This window comes from Dipodomys spectabilis, unplaced genomic scaffold (assembly GCF_019054845.1).
Source record: "Dipodomys spectabilis isolate Male_0828 unplaced genomic scaffold, ASM1905484v1 ptg000073l, whole genome shotgun sequence".
Classification (NCBI taxonomy): Eukaryota; Metazoa; Chordata; class Mammalia; order Rodentia; family Heteromyidae; genus Dipodomys; species Dipodomys spectabilis.
This window is the reverse complement of record NW_024870750.1, coordinates 6461836-6477969: the sequence shown is the minus strand read 5'-3', so window position 1 is coordinate 6477969 and position 16134 is coordinate 6461836. Positions and strand designations below refer to the sequence as shown.

The window sequence follows — 16134 nt, the reverse complement described above, 5'->3', positions numbered from 1 at the left end:
CAGAACAAGTACACATAAATAAATAAAAATAACTACATAATGACAAGTCAATCAATCAGTCTGGGGCAAGTAGAAGAATGAAGTACATAGGTAGAGTCTGACCCTAATAATGGAAGGTCTCAGAAGTGGTTGGAGTTCAGTGCTGCTGTTGTAGGCTGCTCCTGCTCATTTGGTAGGGGCTGTGCCTTGAAAGTCCTATCTCTGAGAGTCACCATCATGGTGTTGGGGATGGGAGAGGTAGGACTACTTTTCTACTATCTTGAAAATACATCTCTCAGGTTCCTCCAAGTCTTCTACCATACTGCTGCTGTCATATTTTCTAAAATGGACAATGAGTAATCCTAGCTGTTCAGGAAGCTAAGATCTGAGGATCACAGTTCAGTGTCAGCCTACGCAGGTAATTGCATGAGATTCTTATCTCCAATGAACAAAAAATCAGAAGCAGCTCAAGTGGTAGTACACTTTGAGCAGAAAGCTAAGGGACAATGCCCAAGCCTTACATTCCATCCCCAGTACTTGCATTTAAAAAAAGGCAACAGACAGGGAATACATCTATCAAATAATCAAGAAGAAAGGCACGAAAGACTCATTGTACCATGAAGTACAAATCATGGCTTATAAGAATGAGGAGAGCCAAATGGAAAATTAAATTAAGGTGTCTGGGTCCACCCGCTGAACGTACTAAATCACGGGCTGACAACCCCAGGTCTTCGAATATACCTCATCATTAACAGCACCTTTTAACATACTCACACTTAGATTACTTCTTGGCTCCAGAACCAAAGTCACTTTCATTTCTCCTTCTTGGTGCAAGTGGCTGAGATAGAACAGCTTCTCTCCCATCATTCTCTCTCGGGTCATCTTCCGAGCAGCATAGAGGCGGAAGCGGACAGCACAGGCAGCCACATCTCTGGGCTCCAGCTTGGCAAAGGTGATCTTCTCCTTGAAGACAGGGTTGGGTCCTCTCTGTATGCTCGTCCTGCCCCTCTGTTTCTTACTCGGCAGCAACACAACATGAACTTGCCAGGAGTTGGCACCACTTCGGTCCTTATCTGGGAGGCCCTGTGCTCTCACAATGGTTACTGTGAGCTTCTGGGTCACAGCTCTATATTCAAAGATGACATCGAGGTCACCGCACTTCGAGATGGGCTCCAAGATCCTGGATGGCACCTGCAGACTGGACCCATCCTGCTCCTGTTGCAGGCAGAGAAAACGATTAGGAATAGAAATGATGATACCTAATTGCATTCTGGCAAGTCGGTGCCCACTAGTGCATCTTCAGAACCCATGCTTTCTGACTGACTGCCAGTACATAACCTTCTATATTAGGCAGGTCTGCATACTGATCTTTCTCCATCAGTTTGTGAATTCTTGGAGGGCACAGTACCTGTCATATGGAGAGACTTCAGAAAGGGTTTTGGAATGAATAAATAAAGCTCTTGTATTTTGGAAAGTGTTTTCATACATACAAACTCACAAAAGGCACAACTGCCCACTAACACTAAAACCAACTGAGATATTGGGTCTAAATTAAGTCAACCATGCAACTGAGCACCAGGTGACTTTTCCTTGAGTCCCTAGAAGAAATGTTTAAGCCTGGGGTAGTTCTCTGCAGACCACAACCTCCTACAGACAAAAATGAAAACCATGGACAAGTGATGTCCCAGTGCATTTTCAAATCTTTCTGGGAGAAAAAGAGCTGAGCCTTCCAAACTTCACTGTGGACCCGAATGAATCATTCATGGATGATGATTTGCTACCTCTTGGGAGGGTCCTGGATTCTAAATTTCTAAGATGCTTTCAAGGAATGTTGGCCTTGGGTCATATTTTTGAAAAGCAAGGATTAAGGATGGCCACACTAGGGGGCTGGGAAGGTGGCTCAGTGGTAGAGCACTTGCCTTGCAAGCATGAGGCCCTGGGTTCGATTCCTCAGTACCACATAAGCAGGAAAAAAAAAAAGCCGGAAGTGGCGCTGTAGCTCAAGTGGTAGAGCGCTCGCCTTGAGCTGAAGAGCTGAGGGACAGCGCCCAGGCCCAGAGTTCAGGCCCCACGACCGACCAAAAAAAACAAGAACAAAAAAGGATGGCCACACTAGAAAGAGAATAGCTAGACTGAAATCTTAACCATACCACCAGCTAGCTTTTGGAGCCCTGGCCAAAACCCAGCTTCTGTATCATCTAGCTGCAGTGTTCACATTAATACATATCTACCTGACGGAGTGATGCTGTGATGTTGTAATAGGTGTGAAAGTAACTGCTTCAGACTGCACATTATTTCCACCAGTGGCCTGAGGCCACTTCCAAACACGCTCCCCTCCCTTTATATTAACTATGGACTTCAGTTCACTTGTATTCCCCAAGAAATGCCCTCACTAGGGAAATTGAGATGAACTGCATTTACTATAGTGAACCACCCCATCAAAAATTTACAAATCAAGGCAAGATTCCTGCCTGTAACTGACAGGTCTCAGACTCACTCTTTTCATTAGTTCTTATTTGCATAATTGAGCACAGGACTTTGTTAATTCAGAGATCACTTCACAAATTATAATAAATTGCCTCAAGATGTACTTTGTTGGCCAGTGCAACCATCTCACCAAGACCAAGGGGAAACATGCAATCAAATGGAAGCAAACATTCTTAAGAAACCCAGGTCTACCATTTACTAGTTCTATGACATTGGACAAATTATCTAATCCTTTCCACATTCTGTTTTTCTCAATAGTAAAGTGGCAATGATACCTACTCCACAGAAATGATGTGAAAAGTAAAAGATTTGACATACACTAGACACCTAATAAATGCCCTTCCCTTTTAAGATTCAAATTAGCCTGCCAAGAAAAATTCAGATTTCTTGTAAAATAAGAAAGCTCCTTCTATCCTTTCCTCTGAGCATGCAATCATGTATGAGCATTGCTATTCAGAGGTTCTTAGATTCAAGTGATAAAAGTGGTTGCTATGACAACTTCTGAATACAACTGACTAGTGTAGATATAATATTAGAAGCAAGTCTCTAAGGAGTTAGACCAACTCAAAAATCAAGTCAGAATCTTCTCTCCAACTCCTTTATCTCTTTTTAAAATTCACATCTCTTTCAGCCTATTGCTTGCCTACATATGAATAATAATAGCAGACATCTATGAAGCTGTTCCTTTAGGTCAGGTACCATGTTACGTCCATTCGAGTCTACAAAAACCAGCTATTACACATACCATATCCTCTTGGTCTCATGTCTGGTTCCATCTTCTCTTATAGGCACAGCTTGTCTGTTCTAAGTAGCTACAGCCTGACACAACCCAATAACTTCTTACTTCCTGCTGATAAAAATATAATCGCCAACTGGCATCATGGCCTGTTGATTACAGGACTCAGAAAGCCATAGAACCCTGCTTACCACCGTGTATACAAAATTCAGAGAGTGCCATAAACTTTTCTCCCATTGGGAAGATGTCAAGAAATTGGATTACATAACATTTTTGCATGTGGGACACAAGCAAGTTCTCATGTGGAGTGATGGTCATCTCCATGGTGGATGCTTCAAGTGGATCATCCTTCCTCTCTCCCCCTCCTTCTGCACTCTTGTTCTCTGAGATTACACTCTTCCACAGAGTAGGTAACAAAGGACTTTCCTTGGGCTCCGCCTTACTGGGTAACCCAGCTAAGAAGCACCATCATTTTTCCCCTCCCCCTCACATTTTTTTTTTTTTGGCAGAACTAGGGTTTCAAATCAGGGCTAAGCCCTTGATAGGGAGGTATTCTACCACTTGAACCATTCCACCAGCCAAGCAAGATCATCTTCCAAAATACTTACATCAACCTAATGAAGAAACTTTAATTCATTTCATGCAAAAGGAAAGTAAACCTAAGAAAAGCTAAATAAAGGACATCCTCTCTCCTTGCAAGCCAATGATTGGTGCCTAACCAGGAGTCTTCAAGTGTCCTATTCTGACAGTCTGAATGAAATGCAGAATCCTCAAAATCCCAGACCTTATGGGGAGCCATAAGGCCTTCCTTCTTCTCCCCAAATCTTTCACCATCAGTACTTATATGTAATTTGGGAGTATTAGATGAAGAAGAAAGAAGAGGAATGATGATGGAATGTAGAAACTACACTACTATCGATTTCATAGTCTTTTAGATTTCTGCTCTTAATACTGGGTAAGAGTTCCTAGTTGTTGTTTTCACCAACTTCAATGCCAAGGTTAAAAATGTCCTAATTAGCAAGGATCTCACCATATGTCTACTAGGCTATCTTCAGATAAATGTGCTCACTCTATTTGCTGGTGTCTGGAGAATCCTGGGCAGAGTTCTGTCCTAAGAACTCTGAATAAACCACAGTTCCAGGCTATAAGGCAGCTTCTGGAATGAGCCAGTCCAAGTTGTGGCCCAAGAAAAGTGGGGTTTTGCAGCCCTTTCCTGGGCTGAATTTATTTTCAGAGCAATTAATTATTTCAACACACATTGCCTATCAGCAGGTAACTAAAGGAGTACCCTCATGTGGGTACTGTTAATACCTCTAATCCGTTTGACCTTCCTGCAAGGTAAAAATCTCTTCATTCTTATCCCCATTTGGCAGATTTTAATTAACTTCTCAAGGCCAACCAATTAATCAGTGGAAAGTGGAGATGAAAAGTGGGACACCTGTCTCCGTGTGCGCTGGGAATCGCCAGACACCCTCCCATTGTCTTCCCTGCCAAGCCCTAGGTCTGCAGGAAGAGGTACGTGGCCTTTGCCAGCAGAGAAAACAGCCCTGGAAAATCCATCAGCATAGCAGGGAGTCATACCCCATGCCGGGTTTTCTTCAGAGAAAAAATAAATGATTCTGTGAGCATTAATATCCTGGGTTGTTTTATTTTCTTTTCCCTTGAAGGTAGAACTACTTGCATCAAATTGTCAAAATCCATGTAGGTTTAAAGATTTTCTATCAAACTGAAAAGCCTTTCTGTTTTAGTAAGATAGTGTTGATGTCACCATGTGGCCTAAAGTAAACAGACCCACAATCTGTTCCAGATACCAGCTACACGGGGGAAGACAAGGTTCTTAACACAGCTAAGAGGCAAATAAATCAATGCTTAAAAGGCAAGCTAAGCCTGCAGAGCAGGCAGTTACGGGAACTGCCTCCAATTTGGATTTGAAGTTCTACTGTAGAAGCACCAAATTACAGTTTTGTCTCAAAATAGATAGGAGGTTGAATGGAGCACACAGAGATGTCTGGGTATTTTTGGAGTCTGAGAACATTTAGTCCCCTGAACACAATCTTCTATTAAAGCACCGGAGGCAGGTAAACTGGCAGGGGGTGGAGGGAAGGAGAATGAGGTGGAGAGGCCTTTCTAAGCCTAATGGCACAATTACCAAGGAGATACAGTTATCAGTAGGCAAGTGGACAGCTCTGCTTTGTTTTTGTGGTAGGGGAGCCCAAAAGAGTATTTTTTAAATATGACATGGGGCCTGACACAACTCTTAACAATAAAGCAATGAAGAAATTCTCTCTTTCTCTCTCTCTCTCTCTCTCTCTGTCTCTCTGTCTCTCTGTCTCTCTCTCTCTCTCTCTCTCTCTCTCTCTCTCTCTCTCTCTTTCATTTTTTTTTTTTTACTTTTTTTTATTTTTTATTTTTGGGTCCGGTCGTGGGGCCTGAACTCTGGGCCTGGGCACTGAACCTCAGTTCTTCAGCTCAAGGCTAGCGCTCTACCACTTGAGCCACAGCATCACTTCCAGCTTTTTTCTTTTTTCTTATGTAGTTCTGAGGAATCGAACCCAGGGCCTCATGCATGCAAGGCAAGCACTCTACCACTGAGCCACCTTCCCAGACCCTTACTTATTTTTTTTATAGCAGAATTTGGACTGGAACTCAGGGCCTTACATTCTTGGCTTGTTTGGCTCCAAGGCTTAGAGCTCTACCACTAGGAGATAAGACTTGTGAACTCACCTTCTCTGGCTGATTTTCATCCCCATGATCCTAAGATCTCAGCCTTCCTGAATAACTAGGATTACAGACATGAGCCCAGCCCTCTCTTTCTTTTTAACAAAGGTGATAGGAAAGACAGCTTTTAACAAGCTACAAACCAAAGATCCACACCCTAGTTCTGGCTCTCAACAGAAATAGCACACAGAAGCACACACGCTAGCCCATGCCCTTCCCCGTGCCCTGCCAGAATATCCTAAAGCCCTGGAACATGATTTCTTGCGGTTTTGTTATATTTCCCTGAGTATTTCATGTGTCTGTGTGACCACTCTGGTCCTCCTAAGAGTTTCAGCCCACTTGCTCTCTTAGGCTTGTGCTAATCAAGTCTATTCACCTCTAACTCCACAATTGATATCACTTCAAAGTTTTGTATACTTATATGACTTATTTCATCAAACAGAATTTCAGATTAGTCATTAAGCACCAGAATTCAGCACTTGGAATGTCATGGGATCATTACAGGAAGAATGGATCCAATGAAGAATAATCAACACGTTGATACAATCAATCCTTATCATGGTCCCTGGAGTCTCTACTGCCATTATCACCTACACTCTTATCTTTGGAAGGTCAGACATAATATAGACCAGCTTTAGTGAGAAGAGAATCTTGTTGATATATTACAAAAAGCATCATCAATGGCCAGGAGGTCATTACAGATTAATGCCATCAGTTATTTGATTCATTGCTAACAAATACATAAAAATGCAAAATCCTTATTATAATACATGTAGACTTTCTTTAGTAGGCCATTGCCTTTTAAACTCTCAAATGATTTTTCTTTCAATCACAGCTCAAGATGTGGGGTAAATCTGGGCACTGGTGGCTCACACTTGTAATCTTGGCTACTCAAAAGGTTTGAAACCAGCCCAGAAAGAAAAGTCCATGTGACTCATATCTCCAATTAACCACTAAAAAGCTGGAAATGGAGCTGTGGCTCAATTAGTAGAGCACCAGCCTTGAGCAAAAAATGCTAAGGAACAGTGCCTAGGCCCTGAGTTCAAGCCCCAGTATCAGCACAGAAAAAAAAAGTGGAGTAAATAAAACAGACAATGACCTCCACTTCCCATGAAGGAAACATACCAGCCTTATGAAAGAACCAAAAGGTCTTTTATATAAAAATAAGCCTGTAAGGGTCCATTCTGTCATCATTCTTCATTTCTTTTCTTAGCATTCCCTGCCCACCCCCCTTATAAGCCTAAGAGCTTTGATCATACCAACAAAAATTTAGTTCAAGTAAAAGATGGGTAGTAAAAGGAAAAGTTCAAGTAAAAGATGCTTTCTTGGTGGGGATAGATGGAAGGGAAGGAGACGAGATGGGTACACACTATTAAAGCAAAGAAAACAAAATCTTGCCTCTGGACTCCACACAGAGGAGCTGTCTGTGGCGTAGGAATCCTCGAAGCCCCGGTTGGTAAAGGTGGTTTCCACCTCCATGCTGCCATCGGTAGACTGTCGATGGAGGCTTCGAGCCACACTGGTATCTTGGTGAGAGGATCCATGGACTCTAATCTCCCCGCTCTTGCGTGGGGACTGTGAGGGAGTAGAGATGGGGTGATCTTCATAAGATATTATCTCAGAATAACTCAGTTGGTTGGCACCATCCAAGTCTAAATTGGCAACAAGAAAACCATTGCAAATACGTTACTTTTTATCTTTAGGATAAATTCATGAATGTGTACATAAGAAAGCTCTTATGTACACATTCACGGTAGTAATTATTTCCTCTATTAGACTTGCAGGCTCAGCTCCAACATATGCTTCTGGAAGGCACTAAGTACACGTCTATGACCTTGTCTTCATCTGCTGTAGCTTCCCACTGAAACTTTAAGCATCCAGGTGTGCAGCAACATGGAATGTTGGTGACAGGGTTAACCATGGAGTACAAGATGCATACACAGGAAAAAATGCACTTATAATATATAGCATCATCTGTGCAGTATATCACCTGTGCAGTACATAGCCTCACTTGTACAATATATACTTGTGCAGACCACAGAAAAACATTTTCAGGCACATGTGATCCTTGGACACAACCTTAGTAGACTACTCATTTGAGATTTTGCTCACATACACACACACACACATACACACAACCAAGCCATTGTAAACAATCCCCTTATCTGCTTTGTTATTCTTAGATATTTAGTTCAATCTTCTTGGAAATATTTTTACTGGACATCACAAAAATTTTACATTCACATTTCCAGTTATTTGGCAAATACACTTTTAAAAGGCCACAGAAAATGACAGAATGAGGAAAAGCTCCACTTGCAAAAACCTACAACACGAAGCAGAATTTTCTTCTAAGTCTCTAATTAGCACACCCATTCCTCAAATCATGAACAGTAAAATGTCCTATTAAACAGTGGGTCATCTATCAATGTGGGTAGTGCCCAGCAGGGTTTCAGCACAAAATCTAACTTTGCCAAGAAATTACACCCATAAAATTGTCTTGAGGCTTTAACTCCTATGGTGATAATACCTAGATCAGTAATAAGAGAAATTTCAACAGCTACTTTAAGCCACGAAACATTATTCATAACTGAAAAACAGAAGTACTATATTAATGGAACAAACCATTTTCTGTGACAGGCAGGCAATGAATGAATTAGGTAGGCAACCTGGATTATCAGTTGCAAGGTTGGGGTTTCAAAAGAAAAAGGTGATTTGACTTTCCCTATAGCAGTTTACCTAGGCCTTTAGATGAATAAGATAGTGCTCTTAAACACATAACTACAAGTAATGGCCTCTTGTCAGAGAAATGTATCCTGGCTTCTTAGAAATTACAGGTCATAATTCTGTCACATCAACTGCATTTAGTTGCTCAGAGAAATTCTTCAACTTGTTTAGCTTATAGTACACTTCAATGAAAAGAGGCCTTGCTACCAAATCATTTCCTTATCCCTACTCTTAATCCTCAAGCACCACCAACCAAACCAGCCATGTGTAAAGATATCTACTTTTTATCTATGGTAGTCAGTTTTATGAGTCATCTTAGCTGGGCCAGAAGTGTCAAGTACACAATTAACAGGACTTGATGAGGAAGCATTTTGTAATTAGAGTTGATACTCAGTGGGCTTCAAGGAGATTTTTCATATGTATGTTTTCATATATATATATATATATATATATATATATATATATATATATATATATATATACTGGTTCTATTTCTCTGGTTAAACCATGATTAAAATATCATTTGAAGCAAAACTAAGTTCAGATTCTAGGGATAACTGTACTGAAATTTTGAACTCGGGACCTCATGCTTGCCAGGCAAGTTGTCTACCACTTGAGCTCCACCCCTACCTCCAGCCCTTTTATCTTTAGCTGTGTTTCTATGTCTCATGCTTTTTGCCCAGGTGGGCCTCAAACTATAATTCTCCTACCTGCATCTCCTGTGTAGCTGGATTACATGTGTGTCAATACGCCTGGCTTGGTTTTTAAGTCTTCGTAACATTTTTTTTTTCCTGGGATGGCCTCAAATTCTGATGCTATTTCTTCCTTCCAAGGAGCTGGAATTACAGGACTGAACCACTGTGCCCAGATAAGCTGTTTTTTCATTTACCAAGAAAATAAATACCTACGATTTATGAATCATCTTAAGGATTACTACTTAGAAATTACTTCTGAAAAAATAAAAATAAAAAAGCTCTATGAGTAGACTAGTCGACCTTTCACCCCACGGACCTGGTACTCACCCTGCAATTCAGCTTACACCAAACTCACCACAACTTTACCAGGAATGCAGATACATAGACAAGTTTAATAATACTAAGTCACATTCACAGGACAAAAGAGCCCCATGCCTAGGACATCTTTTAAATAACATCGCCAACGACTCTAGAATGCAATCACTAAAAGTAAAACATGGGACAACCTGCTGAGTACTGATGCCTCATGCCTGAATCTTAGCAACTCAGAAGCCTGAGATCTGAGGATCTCAATTCAAAGTCATCCTGGACAGAGAAGTCCATGGGACTCTTATGTCCAATTAACCAGCAGAAAGGGAGAAGGGAAAGCATAGCTCAAGTAACCAAGCACCACTAGCCTTGAGTGAAAAAGCTAAGGAAGAGAGTGTAGGCCTTGAGTTCAACAGTACACTTGTAGTTCATTCATGGGTCAGATTTTTCTTGGATTTAGCCTCTTAATTTCAGTTTTCAACACTTGGGTTATATTTAAAAGTGGCAGAATTACAATTAAACCATCTTTAAAAACAAAAAACAAACCAGTAGTTATAGTAGAATAAAATAGCTAATGGACAACAGTCCAAAAGTAAATAAATAAAGCTTCTCAAGGATTGATTTATAATCTTTTCATTATGCTTTGCTGCTGAACTAAACCTACAGATATTAAGATAAACAAAAGGACATAACAGGGGGAAAATATCAAGCAATAAAAATGACATTAATATTTCCATGCTGTTTGGCAGCTTAAAATTTAATCTGAAAATCCTACTGGTTTTCTTCAAAACTTACAGGTAATCTGTTCAATGTTATAGATTCTTCCCTCTGTCCAGTAGAGAAAAACATTTTTACCTTCTCTAAAACTATCTGTCAAAAATTCAGAATTGCCAGTTAGGACAAAAGATAAGTTATTACTACTTCCAGGAAGGGTGAGGGTGGGGTGGTTGTCACAGCTCTAAGAACCTCAGCCATTTGTGTAAATCAGGCTTCTGGGAAATGGGGCCATTAGCTTTAGAATTAAACCAGAGACTCACAGGGAATCAACTGCTATTAACTTTCATTAGCTAACATTTGCCCTCTTTGTGGAGAGAAAGATGCCATGCTATAACACCAGGGAAAGAGAAACACCAAGAGAGGGACTGAGGAAGTAGCAGAGGATCCACAAACATCAATAGTGTGGTTTGGTTACACAGGCTGATATTTAATAGCTTACCTTAGGCTAAGAAGAATAGCTATAAAGAATGTTGTGCTGGCTATGTCAATAGTCAAGCTACCATGATGGATTGCAAGTTTTCCCTACAGAAAACAGAGGTCATTTGCTAACTCTGCTTTTATTTTTCCTTTGTTCTTTTTTCTTCCTGTACTTTTTTTTCCTTTTGTTGGTCATGGGGGATTGAACTCAGGGCCTGGGCACTGCCCCTGAGCAGTTTTTGCTCAAGGCTAGTATTTTACCACTTTGAGTGGTTAATTATAAGTAAGAATCGCACAGGAATATTTCTGCCTGGGCTGGCTTTGAACCACGATCCCCAGATCTCAGCCTGCTGAGTAGCTAGGATTACAGGCATGAGCCACCGATGTCTCGCCTTGTCCTGTTTTTAACATCAAATCAAATATTCTTCTCTTTTATATTCTCTCATTTTATGTGCTGTTTTTTCTTTCTTTCTAGTGTTGAGTACAACACTATTTACTATTAGACCCTTATTGGTATGAGTATCCACATACTCTAAAGGAAAAAAGGAAAAGATTGGAGAACTCAGATCTCTGAAACCAGCCATGAAAGTGGATGGGTTGACATGTTCTCTTGGTTTTTATTTTTATTTTTTTTTTATTTTTTATTGTGAGAATACTGTATAGAGGAGTTACAATTACATGGGCAAGATAACGAGTACATTTCTTATCAAGCATTGTTGCTTCCTCTTTGTTTCCCTTCCCATATTCCCCCACCTTCCCCCAACCAATCCTCCCCCCTCCCACCAAAGTTGTAAAGTTCATTTTTCCACAAAACGACTTGTACATCTCATTGTTGCAATGGGTCCACCTGTATCCCTAGTTAAACGATTTGTTTTTGCCCTTCCGCTCCATAAATTATACCAACATCAAATACAGTGAAAGCAGGGGTTATACCGTGGGGGACGGACATACAAAGCAACAAATAAATCATCTTATAAATATGTTAGAAACAATTGCATGAAAGAAAAAAAAATATATGAATACTTATCTTGGGGTTCATTTCACCTAACATCAACTTATCTGACCATTTCTGCTTGACTCAGACATGTACTAGTTATTGCAAACAAGGGAAACCATGGGACCTATGTTTCTTTGGGCCTAGCTTACTTCACTTAATATAATGTTTTCCAAGTCTTTCCATTTCCTAACAAATGGGGCAATGTCATTCTTTCTGATGGAGGCATAGAATTCCATTGTGTATATATATATACCACATTTTCTTGATCCATTCATCTACTGAGGGGCATCTGGGTTGGTTCCATATCTTAGCTATGGCAAATAATGCTGAAATAAACATAGTTGTGCTGGTAGCTTTAGTATGGTCTTGTTTGTGATCATTTGGGTGGGATTGCTGGGTCATAGGGGAGCACTATGTGGAGTACCGAACTCATTCTGTGAAGCCATAATAACCCTCATAATAACCCAAAACCAGGCAGGGACTCATCAAAGAAAGAGAACTATAGACCCATTTCTTTGATGAACATTGATGCAAAACTTCTCAACAAAATTTTGGCCAATTGACTTCAACAATTCATTCAAAAAATCATACACCACAATCAAACAGGACTCATTTCAGGGATGCAAAGCTGGTTCAATATACGCAAATCAATTCACATAATTCATCACATCAACAAGAGCAAGGATAAGAACCACATAGTTATCTTAACACATGCAGAAAAAGCATTTGACAAGATCCAACACCCCTTTATGATGAAAGTTCTGGAAAAATTAGGAATCCATGGAACATTCCTCAATACAATAAAGGCTGTATATGACAAACCTACAGCCTGCATTATACTCAATGGTGAAAAACTAAAGCTATTTCTTCTAAACTCAGGAACGAGACAAGGATGTCCACTCTCTCCACTTCTCTTCAATCTAGTATTAGAATGCCTAGCTATAGCAATAAGACAAGATGCAAACATAAAGGGGATCCAAATAGGGAAAGAAGAAGTAAACTCTCCCTTTTTGCAGATGACATGATCTTGTATTTAAAGAATCCCATGGACTCCGCTCCCAAATTACTCAAGGTGATTCAAAACTTTGGCAAAGTAGCAGGGTATAAAATTAACCCTCAAAAATCAATGGCTTTTCTGTATGCCAACAATGGCTGAAATTAGGAAAGCAACTCCATTCCTAATAGCCCCATAAAAAAAATACCTAGGAATTAACTGAACCAAAGAAGTGAAGGACCTCTATGATGAAAACTTTAAAAACCTGAAAAAGGAAATCAAAACAGAACTTAGAAAGTGGCAAAAACTCCCATGCTCCTGGATTGGAAAGATCAACATCATGAAAATGGCAATACTTCCCAAGACTATCTACAAATTCAATGCAATACCTATCAATATTCCAACCTCATTCTTCAAGGAAATAGAAGAGGCAATCCAAAAATTCATATGGAACATTAAAAGACCCCGAATAGCAAAAAACAATCCTTAACAAAAAGAAAAGTGCTGGAGGAATATCAATACCAAATTTCAAACTCTACTACAAAGCCATAGTAATCAAAACAGTTTGGTACTGGCATAAGAACAGACCTCAGGACCAATGGAATAGAATTGAAAACCCAGAAATGAACCTAAAGACCTATAGCCATCTAATCTTCGATAAGGGAGCTAAAAAATAGAATGGAAAAAAGACAGTCTCTTCAGTAAATGGTGCTGGAAAAATTGGTTAACTACTTGTAGAAAAATAAAGCTAGATCCTTATATATCACCCTGCACCAGAATCAACTCCAAATGGATCAAAGACCTTGGAGTCAAAGCAGACACCCTGAAAACATTACAGGACAGAATAGGAGAAACCCTAGGTCTTGTTGGCACAGGCTGAAATTTTCTTAATAGAGACTCAGAAACACAACAAATCAAAGAAAGGTTGGACAAATGGGATTGCATGAAATTGCAGAGCTTCTGCATGGCAAAGGACATAGCTAGCAAGATTAATAGAAAGCTCACGGATTGGGAGAAGATCTTCACTAGCCATACAACTGACAAGGGTCTCATACCTAAAATATACCTGGAACTCAAAAAGTTAAATCCCCCAACAACAAATCTTCAAAGAAACAACTGCCCAAAAAATAAGTGGGCTAAAGACTTAAAGAGAAACTTCTCTGAAGAGGAAAGAAGGATGGCCAATATTCACATGCAGAAATGCTCAACCTCCCTAGCCATAAAAGAAATGCAAATCAAAACAACATTGAGATACCACCTCACTCCAGTTAGAATGGCAAAAATCAAGAACTCTAACAACAACAGATGCTGGAGGGGATGTGGACAGAAGGGAACCTTACTTCATTGTTGGTGCAAGTGTAAACTTGTTCAACCACTTTGGAAAGCAGTATGGAGGTTCCTCAAAAGATTCCACAGAGAGTTTCCCTAAGACCCAGCAATCTCTTGGTTTTTATTAATTACATTTCCCAGACCTTTCCTTGTTCTAGTATCTGTGCCTCATCAGGGCTTTGGGCAGAAAGGTGTCAGAGGAATGCCTTCCCTTTGCTGGTAAAGCACTAAGAAATACTATTTGGACCTGGGCACTGGTGGTTCATGCCTGTAATCCTAGCTACTCAGCAAGCAGAGACCTGAGGATTGTAGTTCAAAGCCAGCCTGGGCAGGAAAGTTCATGAGACTCTTATTTCCAATTAACCACCAGAAAACAGGAAGTGGAGCTATGGCTTAAAGTGGTAGAGCACTAGGCTTAAGCAGAAGAGCTCAGGGACATTGTCCAGGCCCTGAATTCAAACCAAACAACTGACAAAAAGAAGGAACAAAGAAACGAAGGAAGGAAGGAAGGATGGAAGGAAGGAAGGAAGGAATGGAGGGAGGGAGGGAGGAAGACTATATTGTTCTTTCTATATCCTCTCTCTTGATTATTTTGCATTATTTGCTTCATTTTCTTTTCCTCTCTGGACTCTTAGATGTATAGTATTTAGATGACTCAAAAATGTTCTTACATACACCTACATCCTTGGTCTAAGGAAATTGGTACCGGGAAATTATAATGTAAGGAATACCTCCATACGCACCTGCTTCTGTGCTGTCTTCTTCATGGCTCGAGAGCAAACGGCTGCATTTGAGTTTCTGGTTCAATTCTGTTGTCTTTCCCTTCTCAGATGCTGCACGGAAACTCTGGGATCGTGACACCGAAATCTCAAATTGTTTGATCACGTCCTCATCACTCTCAGAAGATGTTGATGCTTCTTCACCATCCCCGAAGCTGTCAACTGGGGACAAAGCAACAGCCATGAGTCTCCCCTGTGGTTGTAATCCAACACAGAGACAGATAATCCAGGAAAGGAGAGAAGGACATGGAGGATTAGACTGGACCTGCCAAGTTCAAACTGGATGGAAAGTGCTTTTGAAGCAGATTCTTGCATCCAAAGAGATGAAACAGGAATAGAAAGCTCACAAAGGTCGTTAGAAATGGGTGAAGAGCACCACAGAAAACACTGGGGTATCCAGAACCCACCCACAGAGCCATGGTGTTGGGCTGAGCAGCCTGTTGTCTGGCTATACTAGAAACTGGGCGTTTATTTACAAAACACAGAGGGCTAAGCCCTGCTTCAGAGATGAGATGATTGAACCTAAGATTTTCCCAAAAGCTTCAGTTATTGAAAAGATTCTGCATATGTGTATGTAAGGTGTGTGTATGTGTGTGTGTTTTAACTCATTCATAGGATAAATGTTCTAAATCCTCCTTTATATCAACAACCCAATCCAAATCTTTGAAATATTGGTTATGGATTTTAAAAGATAAGTTGTATGGTGAATATTTCTCCCATGGTGTGCTTCCACTTGAGCCATATTTGAAGTTTACCACATGAGGTTAGAGGATATATATATATATATTGATAATAAAAATGGTTACTATTTAAGGCTAGTCACCAAATCTATCATCTCATAGAACTACTCTGTGTGGGGGGGGAGGGTGTGTGTGCGTGTGTGTCAAGTGGAGCTAAAATCTACATATTTAAGAAATTTCCCTAATAAATACAACTTTATTAACTGGAATCTTCCAGTTGTACACTAGATATCTGGAGTTGTTTATCTCAGTATCTGCTACCGTGTATCCCTCGACCCACATCTTCCCATCCTCTTCCATATTCCATCCCCATCCTTGGCAACCATTGCTTATTTCTATAAATTTGCCTGGAAAAAACACACACACATGAGATCATGATATTTTACTTGGTATGATTTCTCTAAGATCCATGTGGTAGCAAGCACCAGGATCTCCTTTTATAGGGCTGAATAA

The 16134-nt window shown here is 40.3% G+C and overlaps 1 protein-coding gene across 1 annotated transcript in view; it reads right to left on the bottom strand.

Moving 5' to 3' along the window:
• Syt16 (synaptotagmin 16) overlaps positions 1 to 16134 on the bottom strand; it is a 229663-nt gene that overhangs the window by 19751 nt on the left and 193778 nt on the right. The window contains exons 3-5 of the mRNA XM_042682567.1: positions 14906 to 15103; positions 7319 to 7572; positions 754 to 1194 (exon numbers count right to left, since the gene is read on the bottom strand). Of these exons, the coding sequence (XP_042538501.1) occupies positions 754 to 1194; positions 7319 to 7572; positions 14906 to 15103 (893 nt within the window). The remainder of the gene's footprint in view (positions 1 to 753; positions 1195 to 7318; positions 7573 to 14905; positions 15104 to 16134) is intronic.